Here is a 20,925-nt window from a genome sequence, read left to right as displayed (position 1 = left end):
CCTCAGCCTCCCACAGTGCTAGGAGTACAGGCCTGGCCTTGATCTCCCTTTCTACTTGTCCATGGATGAGGTGACAGCAGGTGGATACACCAGACATGCTGCCACCCATGGCCTTGGCCTTCACTTTTCCTTCCATTCTACCCCCGGATTTCTGCACAGCTTGCTCTCTCGCCTTCGTTGGAGCTTTGGTTAGGTATCATCATCTCAGAGAGGCATTCTCTAACTGTGCTCTGCAAAACTGCAACCCTCTCCCATGCTGGCATTCTCTGTTTCCCATCCTCCACACAAGCAAGATTTTATACATTTTGTTCCCTATTGCCCCTCCCCCCAAGGAGCATGCAGCAAGTGTGCAATTACCATCGGCTGACTATGAGAATGCACGAGTGACCTACACAGTTACAACTAGGTCATTCTATTCTGCACGTATCAAGCTGTTTATCAAGTTTACCACAGAAAGATGACAGAACTAATTTTGTATTCCTAAGAAGTGGTAACTTCCTCAAGAACACCTCAAGGTGAAGTGCTTTGGTTTTACATCTTTCCAAAGAATAACTGACTCTCATACAAGTTGCTTTCAATTTGATTGGGTCTATTCAAGGGCCGACTACAAAAACTTGGAGTGCACAAAACTGGGCCAACCGCACAAAAGCAGAAATCTCTGGGGCCTCTTCATCCATCCAGATCCACTCAAAACGCAATCATTTCATCAATCAACTGTTGTTAATATTCACTTACTCTTTGCAACCACAGTCAACAGGAATGCAGAATTAATTTGTTAGATTTCACTTTTGTGTTGTTTCAATGGAAAAAAACTCATAGAATTCTTCATTAATTAATAAAAAAGCTCTTATATTGTATACAGACTTTCATAGCCACAAGTGAGATTGCTAATCAATTAGTTTTTAGTTTAAGCTATTAAATGCCAGTTGCTTTCCATGTTTAACAAGGGAAATTATGGGACATCTCGTGTTCTCTAGGGACCTTTAAAACAGAAGAACCATAAATCTGTGTACTTTATTCAGCCTGTGAGTACAGCTTTGAATTCAGTCTCCACAGACCATTCCAGCCCCCATTTTTATGCCATACAAGAAGGTTCACTTGAGACAGGCAGGCTTCAATAGTGGTTGCACTTAAATGTGTTTATTTTAAATTGTGTTACACCATCCATTTAGATGGCATATTTCACAGCACTAACAAAAAACATTTCCCACATTTTTCAAATATCTTTATTGTATCAGCCAGCATTATTTGCCAAAGATTCCTCTCAGTTGCAAAAGTATTCTTAATTCTGTCATAAACTGTAAACTTAAAAAGTAGCTCAGAGGCATCAGTAAAATGATATCATTATTAAGCAAAGATAGAATAAAAAGATAAAGTCATGATGTCTCCAGTAAATACTGACTCTCAGAAAGGCAGAGATTCTGATTTCTTAATTATTAGTAGTATTAATTAAATTCAAAGTTCACTATCTCTTAGGAAATAAAAGGGAGGGCTAAAATCCTCTATTCCAACTATCTATTTTGGGTTCACTCTGATCATGGTAAGAAATTATTAGCAAGAATATTCTATTCTAATATACCACTGAAAAATTAATTTTACAGTATAATTTTCACTTTAGACACATGATGTAAGAACAAAGAAATGTTTTACTTAGACAATAGAATATCAGGTTGAACAAAGAGCTTTCATCATACAAGCCTTATTTTCAATAAATGTCAAGGCAAGTCAGGAGTTAAAGGATTGGAATGAAAAATAACCTTCTAAAAGGGCTGAATACACAGAACTAAAATCATATGTGGTGGATATAAAAATGGTAATATTCTAAAACTAAAAATGTAGTTCAGTAAAATGGTATATCAGGATTGTTGGGAAGCTTGTCACTACATACAGAACCCACAATTCATACATTATGTCACTATGTTATGGAAAAATTGCAAATAACACTATTTACATATAAGAAACAGATATGCATAAAAGTCACAAACACAAAACATTTGCCTGGACATATTTCACTGTACCATGTCTTTAAAAGGGTCACTGGAATTAAGCCTCAGATAATACACATCAAGACCTCTCAGAAAGGTTAATTGGGAACCGTTTTTCCTCCCTCCTGCTTCTTTCCAGGGAAGGTTACTGACTTACTGTAACTCCAGCTACGCTGCACCTTCACTCACACCCACCACTGGGCAGTGGAGGGACTGGCTGAGAAGCTTGGCGGGGAGAACTAGCACTTCTGCCATTCTTCTCTGGGGAGCAAGCCTACCCAATAAATCACGGTCTCCACTGCTCCCTACACTACACGTGGTGCGAGGGCCTGCCTCTTCAGGGAGAGGCTGTTCTGGACGCAACCTCGTCAGGTAACCTATTACTACAGCCTGAACTGGGGCCTGCAAGGAGACCCGCCCGGCACTCACATTAAGCTACGGCCTTTAATGTGCATTTCAGTAACACAACCTGGCAATAGGTAAGCCCACTCCTGGGAACTTACCCTAATCCTGAACAAGAAACATTCTTTTAAAAACGCACAAAGATGTCTACGTCCATACTAAGTAAAATAATAAAAAGCCAAACCTAAGCACCCAACTGATAAGTCCACATGTTAGATTCTCACGTGGTCGTGAAGAGGGTATTCACAAAGACCGCAGGAGTAGAGGGAAATGCTTTTGAAGTAATGTCAGAATGAAAATGAAAGTGGAATGAAATCCAAAATTTTCACCATGGTCTACAAGTGCCCCCCCCACCCCAATTCCTGACTTCCTTCTGGAAATGTTTCCACTATTCTCCAACTCTTCTTGCGTCCATGCCATTTATTGAAGGAGCCAAGCGTCTGCCCTCACTGTTTACTGACCAGCTCCTTCTTATCTGTGTCTCTCTGTCAATGTCATCTCCTCCGGGAAGAGACACTTGACCCCCCTGCTAACTCTTCACATCACCCTATTTTATGCTTTGTACTTACCACCATCTGATATTTTTGCTTACTTGTCTTTCCACCTCCAGCAGAAGGCAGTTTCCATGAGACCCAGCACGTGTCTATCTCCTTCCCCGCCATATCCTAGAGTTTCTAGCAGTGTTTGACACGTAGCAGGCACTCAATAAATATTCATGTGAATGAAAAATAAAGACTAAAAATAAAATAAATAAAAGCATAAAAACTACATAAAGAAGGAAGTCTAGAATGCCACATTAATGATGCTGTAACAATCTGAATGGGAAGAAAATCATGCCAAAGCCATGAAGTCTATGTGTGTGGGACACAGGTGGCAAAAAAGATAAGAAAGGTGGACTTAATTGGGACGTCCCAGCCGCACTTCGACCAGAGTAGTGCTGCGTGTTCTTTGTTTTCTACATAGGGTTTCCATCCAAAACGGGTTAGAAGAAATGATTTTGTGGTTTTAAAATACTTGAGAACTATACATTAACACTTTATCCATGTGAATATACTCTTTAAGATGTGAGGACCAGGAAAGAAAAATCAGTCAGTTGAGTATCAATCACATGAAAAGGACTAATTATGATGGGGAAATTTGAAGGAAAAGAAGACCTAGGACAGGGCGTGGTGGCTCAAGCCTGTCATCCTAGTACTTTGGGAGGCCAAGATGGGTGGATTGCTTGAGCTTAGGAGTTCCAGACCAACCTGAGCAAGACTGAGACCCTGTCTCTAAAATATAGCCAGGCATTGTGGCAGGTACCTGTAGTCCCAGCTACTGGAGAGGTTGAGGCAAGAGAATCACTTGAGCCCAAGAGTTCGAGCTCAAGAGGTTACTGTGATCTATGATGCCATGGTACTCTACTGAGTCTACTGAGGGTGACAAAGTGAGACTTGGTCTCAAAAAACAAGAAAAAGAAAAGAAAAGAGGACATCTAAGTCCAAAATAAACCACACCAAACTTTTCTAAAATAAAAGTATGGTGAAGAGCTAAAAATAACAAGAAAACAAAGTAAAGACACAACATAAAACAAAAAGAACCAAAGGATATTCACACATGTAACCTATACAGAAAGCCTTAAAATGTTTGAACCAGGTCAAACATCCCTAATCCTAAATGTGAGCTCTGAAATGCTTCAAAATTTTTAAGTGAGAACAAGATGGTGAAGACACTGTTAGCAAGGCAGGCGAAGTGCCTATAGACCGCATGGTGAAAATGTCTGGTGGGCTTACTGAAGGACTAAAGCAGTGTGCATTCATAACAAGATAAGAAATCATGTCAGTTTATAAAATCAAAGAGACAACAATTGTGTTAATGAAGCAGAAGAGTCTGGAGGGAACATTCAAAAAGGCATCCAGCAGAAAGCCTGATCAGCCCCCGAGGACCCACTTCCTAGTCCCTCAACTGCTTCTGTTGTTTCTTCTCATCCAAACAACTACAGTGTACAGAAACCTTTCAAAGGTTCAGAGCACAACATCCGCAGTGCAGACTGAAAGCCTATTGTTTGTTGTTGCTGTATTTTAACAGCTGATACGGGTTTCCTGGTTTTGCAACCAAGCTGTTTAGTTAGTCTGAACATTATTTTTTCTTTATATTAATGGTATGTCACATTTCTTTTTTTTTTTTTTTGATAAAGTATAATTTATTCATTTGTTCCAGTGAGCTTTTTCTATTTGATTAAATTGGCTAGTTTGTGTCATTCAAGGAATTTATTATACATTTATCTAATGTCAAACTTATTGGCAAAAATTTTACTTCACTTATTAGCAAAAATATTTTTCTAAAAGATTCCCTAGGTATGTCACATTTCTTAACATTAAGTACTTAAGTGTGAACTAGTGTAAGAAATTATTATCAGTAGCATATAAACTCAGAGTCAGGAATGACAGTGATGGCAAACCACCGCAGATAATCCACATGAGTGGCTGAGACAGTGACACCTGCATTCTGACAGTTCAGCAATCACAAAATTTGTTTCATGCAAAAAAATTATTTTAAATGTTATATAAAATTACCTTCAGGCTATATGTATAAGGTGTATATGAAACATAAATGGATTCTGTGTTTAAACTTTTGGTCCCAATGCCACATTTTTCATTATGAATATTCAAACATTCCATAATCAAAAAATCCAAATGTAAAATACTTCTGGTCCCAAGCATGACAGATAAGGGAAGGTCAACCTGTATTTACAAGAAAAACGTACTACCTAAACTACAGTTTGTCATACCTGGCCAGAGTCTCCAGTACAATATTCAGTAATATCACACCCATTCACAGCATCCCGACATTCATATCCTCGTGGTTGAAACTGCAAATCGAAATTCAATATGAGGAGTTAGTATTAACTAATATTTCGGGTTAGCATCCTTGTATTCACCATCAGTCATTATATTCCCTCATAACTATCACAAAATCCTTTTTATGAATGAGTGAGACAGTATAGAATAGAAACAAGACCCAGATGCTACCCTCTGTACTAAGGTGAATCATCAACCAGGCATCAAATGCTCAGGTTTAAAAACCTACTATCTCAAGAGTCTTATTTCGGGAAAACAGTATGATAGAAATTACATACAGAAGAAATTCTGATTTGGCATAAGACAAAAACAGCAGAACACTGTAACATATCTCTCTGAAGAACTGATATATACACCCAACTTTCCCTAATTTATCTATTTAGCTTGGATATTCATCTAGCTTTAGCTAAACATGCACAAATTCCAACGAATTCATAGGAATTATCTTCAGCCACACCAGAGAATGCCTGCTGTATATAGACTATTTAGTTTGTCTAGGGAAGATGTGGGTAAAAAGATGGAAAGGTCCCATTACCCTTAGGCAATTTATAATCTGGCTGAGGATCTGAAGCAAGTAGAAACTAAGCTAGAACCTTCTAGAATACCATAATGTATTCACCCTTTGGAATTGAAAAATTAATAAAAATTATATAATTTTATGGTTATAGGTAATATTACAGGTTTTATATATGAGAAAAAGGAAAATTAAAAATATTTTTCAAAAACCACTAGAGGTCTCTGCAGATGGAAGCCTCCATGTGTACACCACACACAGACTGTGTGTGCACACATATAAACATACATACCTGTATCACTTGTCTATCTAGCTTTCCTGCCTTTATAGGGTGCTTTAAAAGCCCAGTGGGAAAACATGAGCACCAGCTTCTATGTTCAGGGTCTAAAATAAATTAGAGTAAGTGTTGAAGGAAAATGTTATAAGTAGGTCATATTATTAAAAAGACCACAGGAGTTGTGCCTCTTCTATGCATCAATTTAATGTGGTTTTCATCCATTAAGTAGGGCAACTCTCAATGTTTACTTGGGAAGCAGTATAGTTATAATTTCTTAATGAGGCATTGGAGGGTAAGGTAGTTGATAGTGAATAATATAGAAAAGATAAATGTTGTGACCTTCAGAATTTGAATAGATTTATTGATTCTACAAAACTGCCAGGCTAGTATGTGCACCGTAACCAGCAAAGTTTGTGACAAGCTATAAAAATGCTCCGTGTACACATGGAGATAGTTTGGCTAATCTCTCAATTAAAAGAAAAGATGCAACTCTCAGGGAACTCACAAGACAGGACGTGTTGTTACAGCAGGGCCCGTCGCTGCAGTGGGCGCCGTTGGAGAGAGAGCATTTCTTACAGCACAACCCATAACATTCCTGGAGAAAATACTTCGTGTGAGTCAGTGAAGAACCGTACCTGGGAGTCCTGCAGTATTTTCTCCACACATGACACACATAAGCCAAATGAGTAGATTTATACAATGGTAAGCAAATATTTGGGGAATTAATTGCTTTCACCCATGACAGATTCCTTCCTGCCATATTTCTCTGCTAAGTATGATCTTCTATGAAAGGGCTTCTCTAGCTAAAAGGAAGCTTATTTTTTAGCAGATGACCTACCCCTGATTAGCTCTACTACATTATTAATACCCAATCTAGTTTTATAAGGACAAAAATAATACAAAGTACATGGAAAGAATGTTTGATGATTTAGTAAAACTTATCTTGAGCTGAATATGAGCTATAAATTTTTAAGAGGTCAGGAACCTGATTAAGAGAATCCATTAAGTTTTCTCAGACAAGGCCATAAGGACATAACTAATTCTAACATGTCTGAGCTGGGATTAAGCATTGATCAGTGAGATCAAAAAGGAAGCAGTGAGACCACAGTGAATGATAGCACGGCCTCTTATTAATGCTCTTCTGTCTGCTCTGGGTAAGCTCTTGTGCTGCAGGTGGGGAAGGTCTCTTATACCTACCACGTGGAAGCCACAATCACATTCCTCTCCAGCTTCTACGTAGCCATTGCCACATTCTGTGGGCTCAAACAGCTGAAAGACATCAGAGAAAGAAAAAAAAGATTTTTCAATTTATTACAGATAATCAACACACTATCCAGGCCACATCCATGGTCCTATAATCAGCTACCAGATGATATTCTTTTGTGATCTGTTGTTACGGCATCTTATAAGTGATATCTGTGCAGAATATACTGTTCACCTATTAATAATACTTTAAAAAATATTTGAAATGGGGTAGGCTGAGCATGGTGGTTCACACCTGTAATCCTAGCACTCTGAGAGGCCAAGGAAGGTGGATTACTTGAGCTCAGGTGTTCAAGACCAGCCTGAGCAAGAGCGAGACGCCATCTCTACTAAACAAACAAAAGGTAGCTGGGTATTGTGGCCGACACCTGTAGTCCCAGCTACTGGGGAGGCCGAGGCAAGAGGACCACCTGAGCCAAGAGTTTGAGGTTGCTGTGAACTATGATGATGCCACAGCATTCTACCCAGGGTAACTGAGACTCTGTCTCAAAAAAAATAAAGAATATATCTCTTGGTGGGATTCTCTGGTGATGGGCTCTGCAGACAACCTCTAGCATTAGAGGTACTTTCTATGGAGATAAGGAATAGATCATTTTTCACATTTGCTAATGGAGCTAAAATGCATTGCTAATAAGACTCACAGATATCTAATCTGCTGTCTTGTCTCAAGGCAGCTGAGAAGCCATAAAAATTGTCAAAAAGAGAAATATGCTTCATTTACAGCCAAATGTGATATATATAATCAAGTAAATGCAAATAAATATACAAAAATTTTTTGCTAAAAACACAAGCCCATCATCGTCACTGAAAAGAAATCTGCACTGTCTGAAGCATATTAAAACACATGTATGGACACAGAAAAATCTCTCCATCATTCCAGAGCAGTGGAAAAGTCAAGTTTCTGGGATAATCCATTCTGCTGGTGCCGTGGACTTGCTTGCCAAATAAACCCAACTGTGGAAGTAGTTAGTTGTTTATGAGAAACGTGCCTATTTCCCCCGCAGCTAGGGGGAAGGATTTCTGTGGGCATGATCACCACATCTGAATGAAGACTGGAGAAGCACATCCCTCTGTGGTATTTAGAATGGCAGGCAGGAGAAAGCGGGAAAGAAAAATGCTGGCTAGAGCATGACCAACCACTCTGGACCCGGCCTCCCAATCTCCCAACTCTAAGGACTCTTCCTCTGTGCTGAGATGAGTCACTGTCACAAATATGGCAGTGGGAAAGATTCCCAAAGCACAGAAAATAGGCACAAGGATAATGTAAAAATCACATATAAAACGTGCATATACATACATTCCCTGACTAAAAACACTTGGGGAGAAAGTCTGTTCTTTGAAATACGCATATGAACTACTCTACTGGAATCCACAGAGTTTTTTAATCACTGTGGTAGGTAGTTTAAAACAAGAAATAACTCCATATCTACTAACTTTTGGAATTAAAGATGTATAATTATTGTTATTTAGTTCCCAAGTTATTGTAATAATTTTCTTCTGACTCACAGGCAATTTCAGAAATCCACTGATGGATCGTATGTGTCTGTGAGACACCTTAACCTTTGCAAACAAGTTACAGTTGTTTCTTCAGGCGTGATGTTTATAATTGCCTGGTAAGCTGCAAGGTAGGGACAATTAGTCTTGTATACTGCAATTCAAAAATGCCAGCAGCTCATATTAGTTCAATATCACTTATTTCACCTATTTTAAACACTCGGAAGCTTTCAGATTTCTGCTGCATTGAGATCAATGCCGTGAAAGGCAGGCGGCCAATTTTAATGAGGCAAGGTCGCTTGATAAGTCCTGTTTCTTTTTCCACCTTCCTGAGATTTTTACACAGATGTCAGACATCAAACTACCATCTTCTGACTGCAGCAGTATCACTTAATTATGGGTGTATAGGAATAAATTATTCTGTCAGTTATCCACATTAGTCACTGATTATTTTTAAAAGGTTAATATGGTATCACTGCTCTCTCAATTTGCAGAGTATTAAACATTTTATATAGCAGTAAACTATGTTCCAGTAATGAAGTACTATTTTAAAAGGAAATACGAAATTTGCCATTTTAGAATTTCTATACTATCTGCGAATTAGCATCAATCCTCTTTTTTTGCCTCTTGAGCAGCTTCATCTCCAGATACGCTACTATAGGTCTATAATCCCTTATTTGAAAGCTTTATAGCCGGTGAGTTTGAGAATTCTAGCTTTGCCAAATTTTGTAAATCATGATGCATTTAACGTGTTCTACATAATAGTCCCAAGGGAGGCCAGGCGTGGTGGTTCACGCCTATAATCCTAGCTCTCTGAGAGGATGAGGTGGGAGGATCTCTTAAGCTTAGGACTTTTGAGACCAGCCTGAGCAAGACAAGACCTCATCTCTACTAAAATAGAAAAATCAGGCTCGGTGCTCATAGCACAGTGGCTATGGTGCCAGTCACATACACCGAGGCTGGTGGGTTTACAACACCATTGTTGGCTAAACAACAATGACAACTGCAACAACAAAAAAATAGCTGGGCATTGTGGCGGGCGCCTATAGTCCCAGCTACTTGGGAGGCTGACGCAAGAGAATCACTTAAGCCCAAGAGTTTGAGGTTGCTGTGAGCTGTGACACCACAGCACTCTACCAAGGGCGACAAAATGAAACTCTGTCTCAAGAAAAATAAAATAAAATAAAATAAAAAATAGAAAAATTAGCCGGGTGTGGTAGTGGGTGCCTATAGTCCAAGCTACTCAGGAGGCTGAGGCAAGAGGCTTACTTGAGACCAAGAGTTTGAGAGTGCCGTGCTGAGGCCATGACACTCTAGCCTGGGTAACAGAGTAAGACTTTGTCTCCAAACAAAAGTAGTCCCAAGGGGCCTCACTATACCCTATAACCAAATGCAGTAATACTTCTGCAGTGAGATTTATGAATATTTATACTATGAGATATAAATAAAGATTTTCCGTTTAGAGAAGTTGTGCTGTCAAAGGTATTTTCTGCAAATGCATAAAAAACACTTTCGAAAGTTTTTAGAATTTTTTGAATTAAGGATTTGTAGATAAGGTATTGTTGCACAGCACATACAAATTTTGATGAAATGCCACTTGACAACACGAGCCTTTCCAGGTAAAGATACGATGTAATATAAATACATACACATGAGATCCATAAATACTTGGGCCATTTTTTGCCTGGCTGAGACTAATAATGCCACCTTCCCAGGAAAACAGACCATTAAAAAAAAAAAAGTCAAGAAGTTAGTTAGGCCCTTGGAAAGAGTATCAACAGGAAATGGGATTTTTATCAGCAAGATAAAGTAATATTTTATCTTAATTTAAGCAGCAGAGTAAAATAAATTAATACGAAAATTTCAAAGATATTTTGAAGGGATATATATAGCTGTTTGTTTGTTTTTTGAAGGGATATATATGGCTGGCACTGGAAAACACTCAGAACACTGAATATATAGTTTGTCATTCATTTAAACCAGTCTGAGCCTTCAGCATGATATAGCTTTTTATAACAAAATACTAATCTGATTGACAAGAAACCTACTTTTCAAGACAAGTATCTGATAATCAACACTGTTCCACTGTAAAACACTGGAGACTTAATTACACTTGGTAAGTCACTAACCTTTGTTGGCCTGTTGAAAAGGCAAGCTCCACCCCCTCTCTGTAAGAAGTCTCTATACTCCAAAATGCTGCACTTTGAGAATTTTCGGGAATGGGATACCCTGAAGAAATAAAGAATCAATTATGTAAATAATTTACCAAAAGCAATCATCAGAGAAGAAAATTAAAACCTTTGGATTAGAACAAAATGTTCACTCTGGAGCTAGATACACAAATTTTGACAAGGCACTTATGTTCAAATTGTGAAATAATTGTGTGTGGCAGAGTTCGCAAAGATAGGAAATCAAGGAAAATCACAGATTTGGGGACTAGGTTACAATTTCCTCAGCTGTCAAGACCTTTTGTGACCTAGCTTGAAACCGTTTTTGAAAAGCTCATTACAAAACCTTTTCATCTAAGCTGTATTTTAAAGTGCAGTGATTTTGATTTGCTATGACTCAGTAAAAGCAAGCACTTTTTTGTCTCTGTTGTGAATAAAAGAAGCTCATGAACCTACTAGGTTTCACGCTGGCAGAGAGATTTGTGAGGGCCAATTTATTAAAAGCTATGTGATGCAGGCTTCAACACTGCAACACAGGTAAGCAAGGAGATGGTACAGAGATGTGTTAGACCACATATGTAGGGTGTGTACATACAAGTAAAAATTTTTAGTGTGTAATACATACAAGAATTAAGGCAAGCTCCCATGAATAATAGCTCTTTATTCTCAATTTCAAATACTATGTAGTAATATTCATGATTTAGCAGGAATATAAAATGAGCCTCTCTGTGATATACTACCTCTATTCAGTACACAGGAGACTGTCCTATACATACATGGTCAAGATTTAAACTGAATCACACACACCTATTCCTTGGGAATAGCATGATTTGAGAGTGAGCAGGCCACATTTTCTAGGGTGTGATCCAATAGTTTTACGTATTCTGCTGTATGAGGATAGTTTACAGAAGTAGGAAAAACTTGCCACTTATTCAAAGCGCCCTCTTACAAGAACTATACAGAAATGTAGACTTGAGAAAATATATACTAACTTTAAATAGTTTTATTAAATCCTATGCATAGTCAGTCCAAAAACTCATTTGGAAATTGAGAGTTTAGAAGATATCCTCCTATAGAACCAATGTTAGAAATGGTGTCACCTTCCCATAGTAGTCCTCACAAAAGCCAGGTTCAACCATAAATTGCTAATCGTAATTTATAACATAAACTTATCAGACATAAATTACTACTAGCAATAGTAAGGGGACCATGGAAGCTAAGAGTTTGGGGTTTAAACTACTTTTCTAGAAAGGTGTTCTAATGCAGAATGGCGGCCTGCGTGCAAACCCTCCTGCTCACTCGCCTCTTCCCCCAGGGCTGGACTCGTGGGAGGGTCTGGTGGAAGAATAAGGATGTGTGTGTACAAGGAGGTCAGGGCCTCTAGCAACCGGGGCTCAGAGGATGGGAGGAGGACCAGAGGGCATCTCTCCTGTTACTGTAAGTGGGTGATGGCTTAGGGGCCTGGGGACAGTGGCTCCCATGGGGCAGGGGTTCCTGGGAAAAGTGGCAACGTTTGTAGACAGGTTCACTGAGGGCCTAGCAGTTCTGGGGCAGCAATTCTAGTTCCCAAAGTATACACACAAAAAGAAAAGACGAGTAATGGAATCTTCAAATGTCTGTCCCTAAAAGACTTCCTAATTTAGATATAATAAATGTCTTAATTTTTCAAAAAAGCTTTATTGATTATATAAGCAGTAGAGTAAAAATTTTATTATTGTAAATATAGATATTTACGGGTTCCTTAAAATGTAAATTGATGACTAAATTGATTTTCTCTGCTTCAGGTAGACAACCAGCTTTTATTCTAAGTGTACTAAAAAATTAATGCCTTTACTAAACTTAGATGCATCTAAATAATGTGCTTCCTTCCTTTAAGAGTTAATAAGAAGTAGTTAATACATTTTACTGTTATCACCAACCTTACATGGAAAATTAAAATATGAAGTAAATTAGCCCTTTCAGTTTTAAAATATCAGATAATTCATTACTGAATTTATACTGTACTTAGCTTAGTACCTGCAAGATTGCGTTTCTAATTATATTCGGCAATTTTAGTAAAAGGCATATATCAAATGCACATACGATGAAAATTTACCCTGTTTCCTCCATGATGCAGCCACCCCAGGATTCTGTGCAGTCACATTCTAGTCCAATGAAACAATAAAAGCAACAGAAGAAAAAGGAAACAACAAAAGTCACCTCTTTAATCTGCATTACACCTCCTTACAATAATTCTTAATTACCAATTCCAGTCAGATAGGTACAGTGTGTGAAGTCTCATAGAACAAAATTTATTTTTTTTAAATCAGTATTTCCTTATTATTTTTCAGAAGCACCGGTCACTGCCTTAAAAAGATAGTTCACAAGAAATAAAGTTGTGCCTCTCTTCATTTTTCTAACTCCTACACCTCAATTAGGTTCGTATTTCCTGTGTTTAGTGACAAGCACCCTTGTCTAGGAACTGGAAAGCCTGAGTTCGAGGCCAAGTTCCACCACAGGAGAGAGTCTGATAAGCAAGTGACTTCATGTTTCTTGGGTCTCAGGTTTCCACCTGCCTGTCTCCCAGAGTGGTTCCGGGGTCCACAAGAGATGGTGTGACTGTGTGCTCTCCGTGACTCGTAAAGCTCTCTGATACACAAATGCAACAAATCACCATTGAAGTTTTCTTTTCTTTTTTTTTGAGACAGAGTCTCACTATGTCACTTGGTATAGTGCCCTGGCATCACAGCTAACAGCAACCTCAAACTCTTGGACTTAAGCGATTCTCTTGCCTCAGCCTTTCAAGTAGCTGGGACTACAGGTGCCCACCACAACGCTGGGCTATTTTCTTGTTGCAGTTGTCATTGTTGTTCAGCAGGCCCAGGCCGGTTTCGAACCTGCCAGCCTGGGTGTATGTAGCCAGCGCTGTAACCACTGTGCTACAGACACCAAGCCACCATTGAAGTTTTCTAACAGAGCATATCGTAAGTTAAAGAAAAGAACTCAATTTGCTAGAGTCAAAATGACAATCGGCCACAGACTTGAAGAACACTATGCTAAAACATTTAGTAAAAGAGAGCAATCTAAAACAGAAGTGTAGACAGTCAAGTAACAATCGTAGACCTAACTTAAATACCAGAGACCAACATACTGATATTGTGATGGGCTCTTTTCACTCGGTTTTTCCTATTCTCTTTTCTATCATTGACAAAGATATTTTAAAGAAAGACTTCCAAGTGAATTTCTTTTTAAAGGTGGCTTAACATCACGACTTCTTTTTCTTTTTTTTTTTTTTTAATTGTTGGGGAATTCATTGAGGGTAGGAAGAACCAGGTTCCACTGACTGCATTGTTATGTAAAGTCCCTCTTATAATTGTGTCCCTCCCCCCAAAGGTGTGTCACACCATGATCCCCCACCCCCTTCCTCCTTCCCTCCCTTTGCTCTTTTAAAACAAACTTTATAACCCATGAAATAGTTACTTAAACAAACAATTCACAAAGGAATAAGAGGAAGAAACTACAGCAGGCATTAGGAAGGAATTCTGTTTCTCACTCCACTGCACCATCCAACTCAGTAACCTCTCTCACTGGTCTCTCCTCCAGGCCCCAGGATTTCCGATCAAGCATGTAAACCTAGTCACACTCCTTTTTGATTTTAAGGTATCTACGCCAGCTGTTGAAACTCTAAACCTCCTTTAGTGTGAACTGGGTGTTTCTTTGGGAAACCAAATACTCTGAGCCAGATAATAAATGAAAAGTCTCTGGGGATTTGTAAAATTCCAGCAGACACTTGTGCTAGCCACGTTACTCAAAGACCTCATATACCTTTAAAAGGCATCAAGAAGTTTGTTGATATACATTTTATTTCAGTTTTTTTATAATACTCTGCATTAATGACAAAAAAGTATAAAATGTAGGGTGATATTAAGGTCAATTTTGTCCTTTTCTTCTTTAGTGAGGTTGGGATAGAAAGGGAGGCCTGCCATTTTCACAGAGGGATTTCCACTTAATTTCTAGTTAAATAAATAATATGAGTGAACATACTGGTTTCTCTTTCCACTGGAATACACTTACGTGGGCTTAAGGTATTCAACCATAAAATGTATGAAAAATGTGTATTTTACTACTCTGTGGGCATAAAGAGGAATATAATCCAGCTTTGATTTTAATCTGATTTTAAAAGCAACTAAGAATTTTCAAGGACCCCTAAAATTACCGTGGGCCCTTGACACTTAGCCCACTATACAAATCAGCCCTATTTTTCCACCTACCTCTCATATGATTAATGAAAAAAGTTAACATCTACCAGTCTTTGGCCATGTTTTTTACTGGCTGAGATCTGTGGTCCTGTTTGTACTCCCTCTTGGACGTGCCTGCCCACTAGTGGAGAATCCTAGTCTCTTCCACTTGTTTCCATGTTTAAAAGACTCTGGGGGAGGTTCCGCCTACTGGGAAGCCGCCTTCTCCAACTTTTCTAGTGTGACTAGATGGGTATGTTTAACTAGAATTTAAATATAAACTTGTTTTTGACTCTAGATCTAAGCTATTTCTCAATGCTATTGTAACTTGACAATTATGATGGAGCCTCATCTAGCATCTTTCGTCTATATGCAACTGTCAGAATCCAGAGGGTGATTACTCCCCACCCCCAATCCCAACATTCTGCAGCGTAAAAAATTGCTGAGTCACACCCTGAGAAACTAAGATGATTTTATGGATCTAGAAAGGGAAATATTTCTACTACCCAAAGATATTAAGAATGATCTCTAGTTGCTCCTTTTGTAAACTTGTTTTAGAAGAAGGAGCTATACTACAATTAAACTGTAATGACTTGAATGAAAAATATCTAGTTACTGACTGGACATGCATTATACAGAAGAATGGCACATGAAAGTGAGAAAGAAGGTCGATATACATACTTGGCTTTCTGCTAGAAGGTTCCCATTGGATTCCAAGGTTTTGAGCCAGGCTCTGCGATAACACTTGTGCCACTGCCATTGGAAGACCATACTGTTTTTCAGAGTTGGAAGTGTGTGGGAAACATTTGAGAGAGTGCACAAAGCTAGTTATTATTTCTTGTTAGCACACATCATCTCAGTTCCCTAAGTAGAGCCTCACAGCATCTAAAGATGGAGTATACTCCTTCTCACTTCCTCTTTACAACTGTGCCCAAGAAGCAGAAAGTCCCCTCTTACGAGGTGGCAGCTCTTAGAACTTAAAACTCTCACATGGAAACATAAAATACAAGTCACAAAAGGCTGGGCTCCAACAAAATATTGCTGATTACTGTAAATTTCTCATACCAATTTAAGAATAATGTCAATGTACAATAAATACATCAAGTGAGGTCACCAGTAAATGATGTCTATTGGGATAAACTAGTATAAATAGGCCAAGATTGACCAGGGTTTAGATACAGATGGTTAGGCTCTTGGGGGCTGTTGCCACCTGAGAATTTCCTTTATAACAATAAAGGTATTAAAAGTCAAATAATGAGATTTAAAAAATATTTGAGTGCTGTTGCCACTTAAGTATTTCATTTATACTAATGAAGGTATTAAAACTTAAGCAATGAAATTAAGAAAATATTTGTTTGAACTCATTCTATAGATAGGTGGATAGATGTTATAAAATTGAAAAAATATACAGAGGGAAAAAAAGAAAAGATATATTAATATCATAAGCCCTTTATTTAAATGAGTTAAATCTAACATGGGCAGAAGAGCATTTACAACTAAAAATAAAAGTTATAAAAAGAAGGATTAATAAGCTTATAAAAACTTAACATCCTATCTACAGAGCCTAAAAATCTGTGGGCCAATCTTCAGCTTGCATGTGCCTGATAAATCTGAAAAACGATCATTATAATAACCAAAGACATCATTATGAATCCAAAGGACCATCTGGGGTTCTACTTATTAACAACATAACCCACTCGTGCTACATAATTGATGTCATCATCCTAAACACTCATGAGAAGAAATGTAAACTGGGCCACAGGGAAGAAAGAGAACAGATGCTAAGATAAAGCTCTACTTTAAGAAAATGATCAAATTTACCTCATTCACACCAACTCCTCTTGTGCGAGAACAGACACCTCCAAAGTAACTCAGACTGCTTCTCTTATAGTGGAACGTCACCCGCCTTCCGAAAAAGAAGTGCTATTAGAACACCAAGGTGGTGACCATCAAATAAACTCTCCCCAAATATACCTACTTTCCTACACTGAACACTCCAGAACCATCCTCTTCCAAGAAATCAAAAACTGCATGTGAAATACCTTTAAATTTATGTTGTCATAATTACCTTTCAACTGATGTGATGTTAAATAATTTTGGGTGAGCAAAGATTAACTGAGTAGCTACTGAGCATCGTGTTCTGGCATAGGAATTGAAAACACAAACATAAACAGACCACAGCCCTTGACTTTTTCCTAATAGAGAATATCCAGTAGTTATACAAAATATTACTGATTATTGTAAGCTGTTGATTAAAGACTGAAAGAAAAGAAAGTACATGTTAAAGGTAGAAGGAAAGAAAGGAATACTTTGGTTAGTTTAATTCCAGAACAGAACCCTGAAGAATTGTCTGTAAAGAGCTTTGCTATGAATGCAAAAGGGAACAACTTATTATAGAAATATAATTATTAACAAATTATATTATTAAAAAGAAAATACAGAACCCTTCATCCTAAGTGATCGAAACTTAATTTCATTCAATGGTTCATCTAAAAAAACCATATTTCTAGCCTCTCTTGCAGCTAGGAATGTACATAGTACTACAATATACGATGCTGATAAAACTGATGTGTGTAAGCTTACAGGAAATCTGCTTTACAGAAATTGGCTTGGCTAAAAGGAGCACCCTTTTGCCCTTCTCCCTGCCTGTCATTCCTGTAGCCTGTCATGAAGACTGGAGCACCAGCAACCTTCTCAGATGGTGAGTTGACCCTGAAGGTGGAAGTTAAGTATGTGCTCTAAAGGTAAATCTAATAGCCACAGAATCACCAGCATCCCAGCACTGGACATCTTGTCTCCGTCTTCTTATATAACAGAGCAATCAACAGCAATCTTGTTCAATTCACTATTTTCTCATTTTAAACTTACTGACACAATAAAGGGGTAAAGATAAATGTTAAACTGAAGACTGCAACCAGAGCTTACGCGGTACATACGAGATGAGGTGCACAGCATCGGCATGCTGCTTGATGCGCTGCCGGTATTTGGAGAACTCATGGAGCATCTGCACAGGGTTGGTGGTGATGTCAATATGATCCTTCTCAGTCCAGGTCTCCACAGCCACCAGGACGACCCTGGTGTTGAGCTGCTCCTTGTAAATCTGAGGGTAGACAACAGGACAGGTGCAGGAGGAAAACACTGGGTCAAACATGCACATTCAGTGAGTCAGAGTCAGTGGAAGGACAGGAAGGGGGAGGTGAGAGGGGAACATGGTCACATCATTAGCTCATCTCAAAGAATCTGCTCTTTCTTCTCTTTTCGAAGAACAGAAAGAAAGCACATCACAATTCTGTCTCATGTCACCAACTCTCCTTATAAGGTTATTTCAATCACAGACCAAGACATTGAAGGACCTGGCATCTCACTAAGGGATAGAAAGCAGGGAAGCTTAAATCAGAACATAAATTGAAAACAGGGCTCCGACCAATCACCCTTCCAGACCTCATGGAGGTTAACAGTTTGGCGCCTCACTCATGAGCTCTGAGTAAGTAACCATTTATTCCTGCAGTATTGGGACAGGCCACTAAACCTTCAGACAAGCACCCAACAATCTGGCTGGCTTGCCCTTCAAGGTCAAGTTATGTGGAAAGTAAAACAACATTGAGAGAAAGCGAGAAAGAAAGAGAGAGAGAGAATTACGGATCTGAGGCCAAAAAAGAGTAGATTTATAATCATTCATCTTACCCTTGCCACAGGGTGGGATCACTCAAAATATTTACATTGTCACCTTTTGTGGTCTTTCTTTACTTTTGGGCCCAGTAGCTGAATAATTCACACAATTTAGCACCTTCAAATAATGCTATCATTTTGTCCTATTTTCAAGCTAATTAAGAAAACATGGATGATCTCTAAACGCACTGGGGAGAATGTCATTATGCCTAAATCAAACTGAAGCTATGATGACTTCACAACAAAAGCAAGGTAAGTCTTTTAAAATTAATGGTCAGCTTCAGAATCCTATAGGGTAACCCAAAGTAAAATTTACACTTCGCAAGATGTGATTCTATTTAAACATGCTGAAATGACTAAGAAAGAAATGCTACCAAGAAAATAGCTTTCAGAGGGAAAAAGACGTGTTGAAGATACTTTTTTCCATATTCACTTATAGTTTTCCTCTGAGAAAACTTACGAGAGCTGAAATTTAAAAAAATTAATAAACCAGGTATAAACCGGGTCTCCAAGGGTTTAGTCCCAACTCTATACAGTGTAATCTGTGCATATCCGCTCATATCGTACTTTGCTCAGTTGGGCTTACCAAGCACATAACCTACTTATGAATATTTACGTGATCACAGGTTGTTGGACTTTTAAAAGGCAGAACAGAAAATATTCCTTTGGGCTAAATAAACATCATTTAAGTGTTTGGAAATTTATAAAAAGATTCTGTTTCCCTTAAGACAGAATATATAATAAATACCACATAAAAATATATTTAGCTGAACAAAACAGCACTTCAGAATATATAAAGTAGTATGCTATAATATTTAATTTATGACTAGTTAAACTGTTTTATTTATTCATATTATGGAGTTCCTACCTAAGGCATGAAAAAGGATGAAAATCTTAACCACCATTCTCTGTAACTTACAAAATGGGGGGACATGAATATTGATGATTTGCGTATTTAGAAGTCTTCAAAAGGAAATACATATTTTATTGTTTCAAATTAGTTTTCATTTGGGATTGACTGATATATTACATAATTTTGTCAACTAGAAATAAAGTCTGAAACATTTCACTAATGGGAAAACTAAGAACATGAATTTGTGTCATTTAAAAAAAATTTTTATATTATCTATATTCTCTAAACATACTCTGCCTCAGTCTATTAGTTCTTCTCTGTTAACAACATAAATGTTTAAACATATCAACTGGTTATTAACCAAGTCTCACTTACCAAGTATAATGTCTACTCTTTTTCTAGCAAATTTTCCATTGTTTTGTCCCCCATAAACTCTGGTGATAATAAAGTCTCCCTGTCACTTAGAAGCAACATTCATGCATTTGGGGGATTCTGAGGATAAGTCCACAGTCCTCTAAAACTCTGAGAGCACTACTCTTTGTAAAGCAGATCACCTTATACTTTCTTAGCCAGATGAGCTTAAGGATCACATGTTTACTTTTGTCTAAGAAATAATTAAAGTAACAAGTAAGCCAATAGAGAGAGAGAGAGATATAAACCATTCCATCTTGGTAAAAAATAGGTTCAAGAAAACTAGGATACTTACGGAATCCACAAGGTTGACCACAGACTTTGCAAAGTTGTTGGTATGCGCAGGAGAAAAGCGATGCTTCTTATACTGGTGGTAGGGGGCAAAAAGATATGCCAGTCACTGCCAAATCATAATTTAATGGTAAATTTCAAAATTCTGCAAAATCCAAAACCTCACAGCAAGAATAGATAATGAGGATAAAAAATACAGAATTTAGTAGCATTTAGTTTGTGCCATATTGGATATGGTGGTGTTCTTTTTTTTTTTTTTTTTTTGCAGTTTTTGGCCAGGGCTGGGTTTGAACCCACCACCTCTGGCATATGGGGCCGGCTCCCTACTCCTTTGAGCCACAGGTGCCGCCCTATGGTGGTGTTCTTATCTTATTTCTTTGTTAGGCAGCAAAATTCAGACTATCCAAAACACCCACGATGTCCTGAGTAATGGAAAGGGCCTATGGAAATCCATGTGAGAAGCTTTACAGTCGAGAAGTAAGTTTTTAATTTCATCTTAATGTCTTTTGTTTTCACAGCTTATACCAAAAGCTTCAACCAA

The 20,925-nt window shown here is 38.1% G+C and overlaps 1 protein-coding gene across 3 annotated transcripts in view; it reads right to left on the bottom strand.

Moving 5' to 3' along the window:
- Positions 1-20,925, bottom strand: part of ADAM23 (ADAM metallopeptidase domain 23) — a 172,810-nt gene that overhangs the window by 35,643 nt on the left and 116,242 nt on the right. For all 3 annotated transcript variants that reach the window (XM_053597754.1, XM_053597753.1, XM_053597755.1), the window contains exons 10-18: positions 20,389-20,460; positions 18,097-18,260; positions 16,982-17,066; positions 15,842-15,932; positions 13,039-13,087; positions 10,905-11,004; positions 7,216-7,287; positions 6,524-6,613; positions 5,158-5,238 (exon numbers count right to left, since the gene is read on the bottom strand). In XM_053597754.1, the coding sequence (XP_053453729.1) occupies positions 5,158-5,238; positions 6,524-6,613; positions 7,216-7,287; positions 10,905-11,004; positions 13,039-13,087; positions 15,842-15,932; positions 16,982-17,066; positions 18,097-18,260; positions 20,389-20,460 (804 nt within the window). The remainder of the gene's footprint in view (positions 1-5,157; positions 5,239-6,523; positions 6,614-7,215; positions 7,288-10,904; positions 11,005-13,038; positions 13,088-15,841; positions 15,933-16,981; positions 17,067-18,096; positions 18,261-20,388; positions 20,461-20,925) is intronic.

This window comes from Nycticebus coucang, chromosome 7 (genome assembly GCF_027406575.1).
Source record: "Nycticebus coucang isolate mNycCou1 chromosome 7, mNycCou1.pri, whole genome shotgun sequence".
Lineage (NCBI taxonomy): Eukaryota > Metazoa > Chordata > Mammalia > Primates > Lorisidae > Nycticebus > Nycticebus coucang.
Note: the sequence above shows the minus strand (reverse complement) of the source record. Positions and strands in the feature narration are given on the sequence as shown.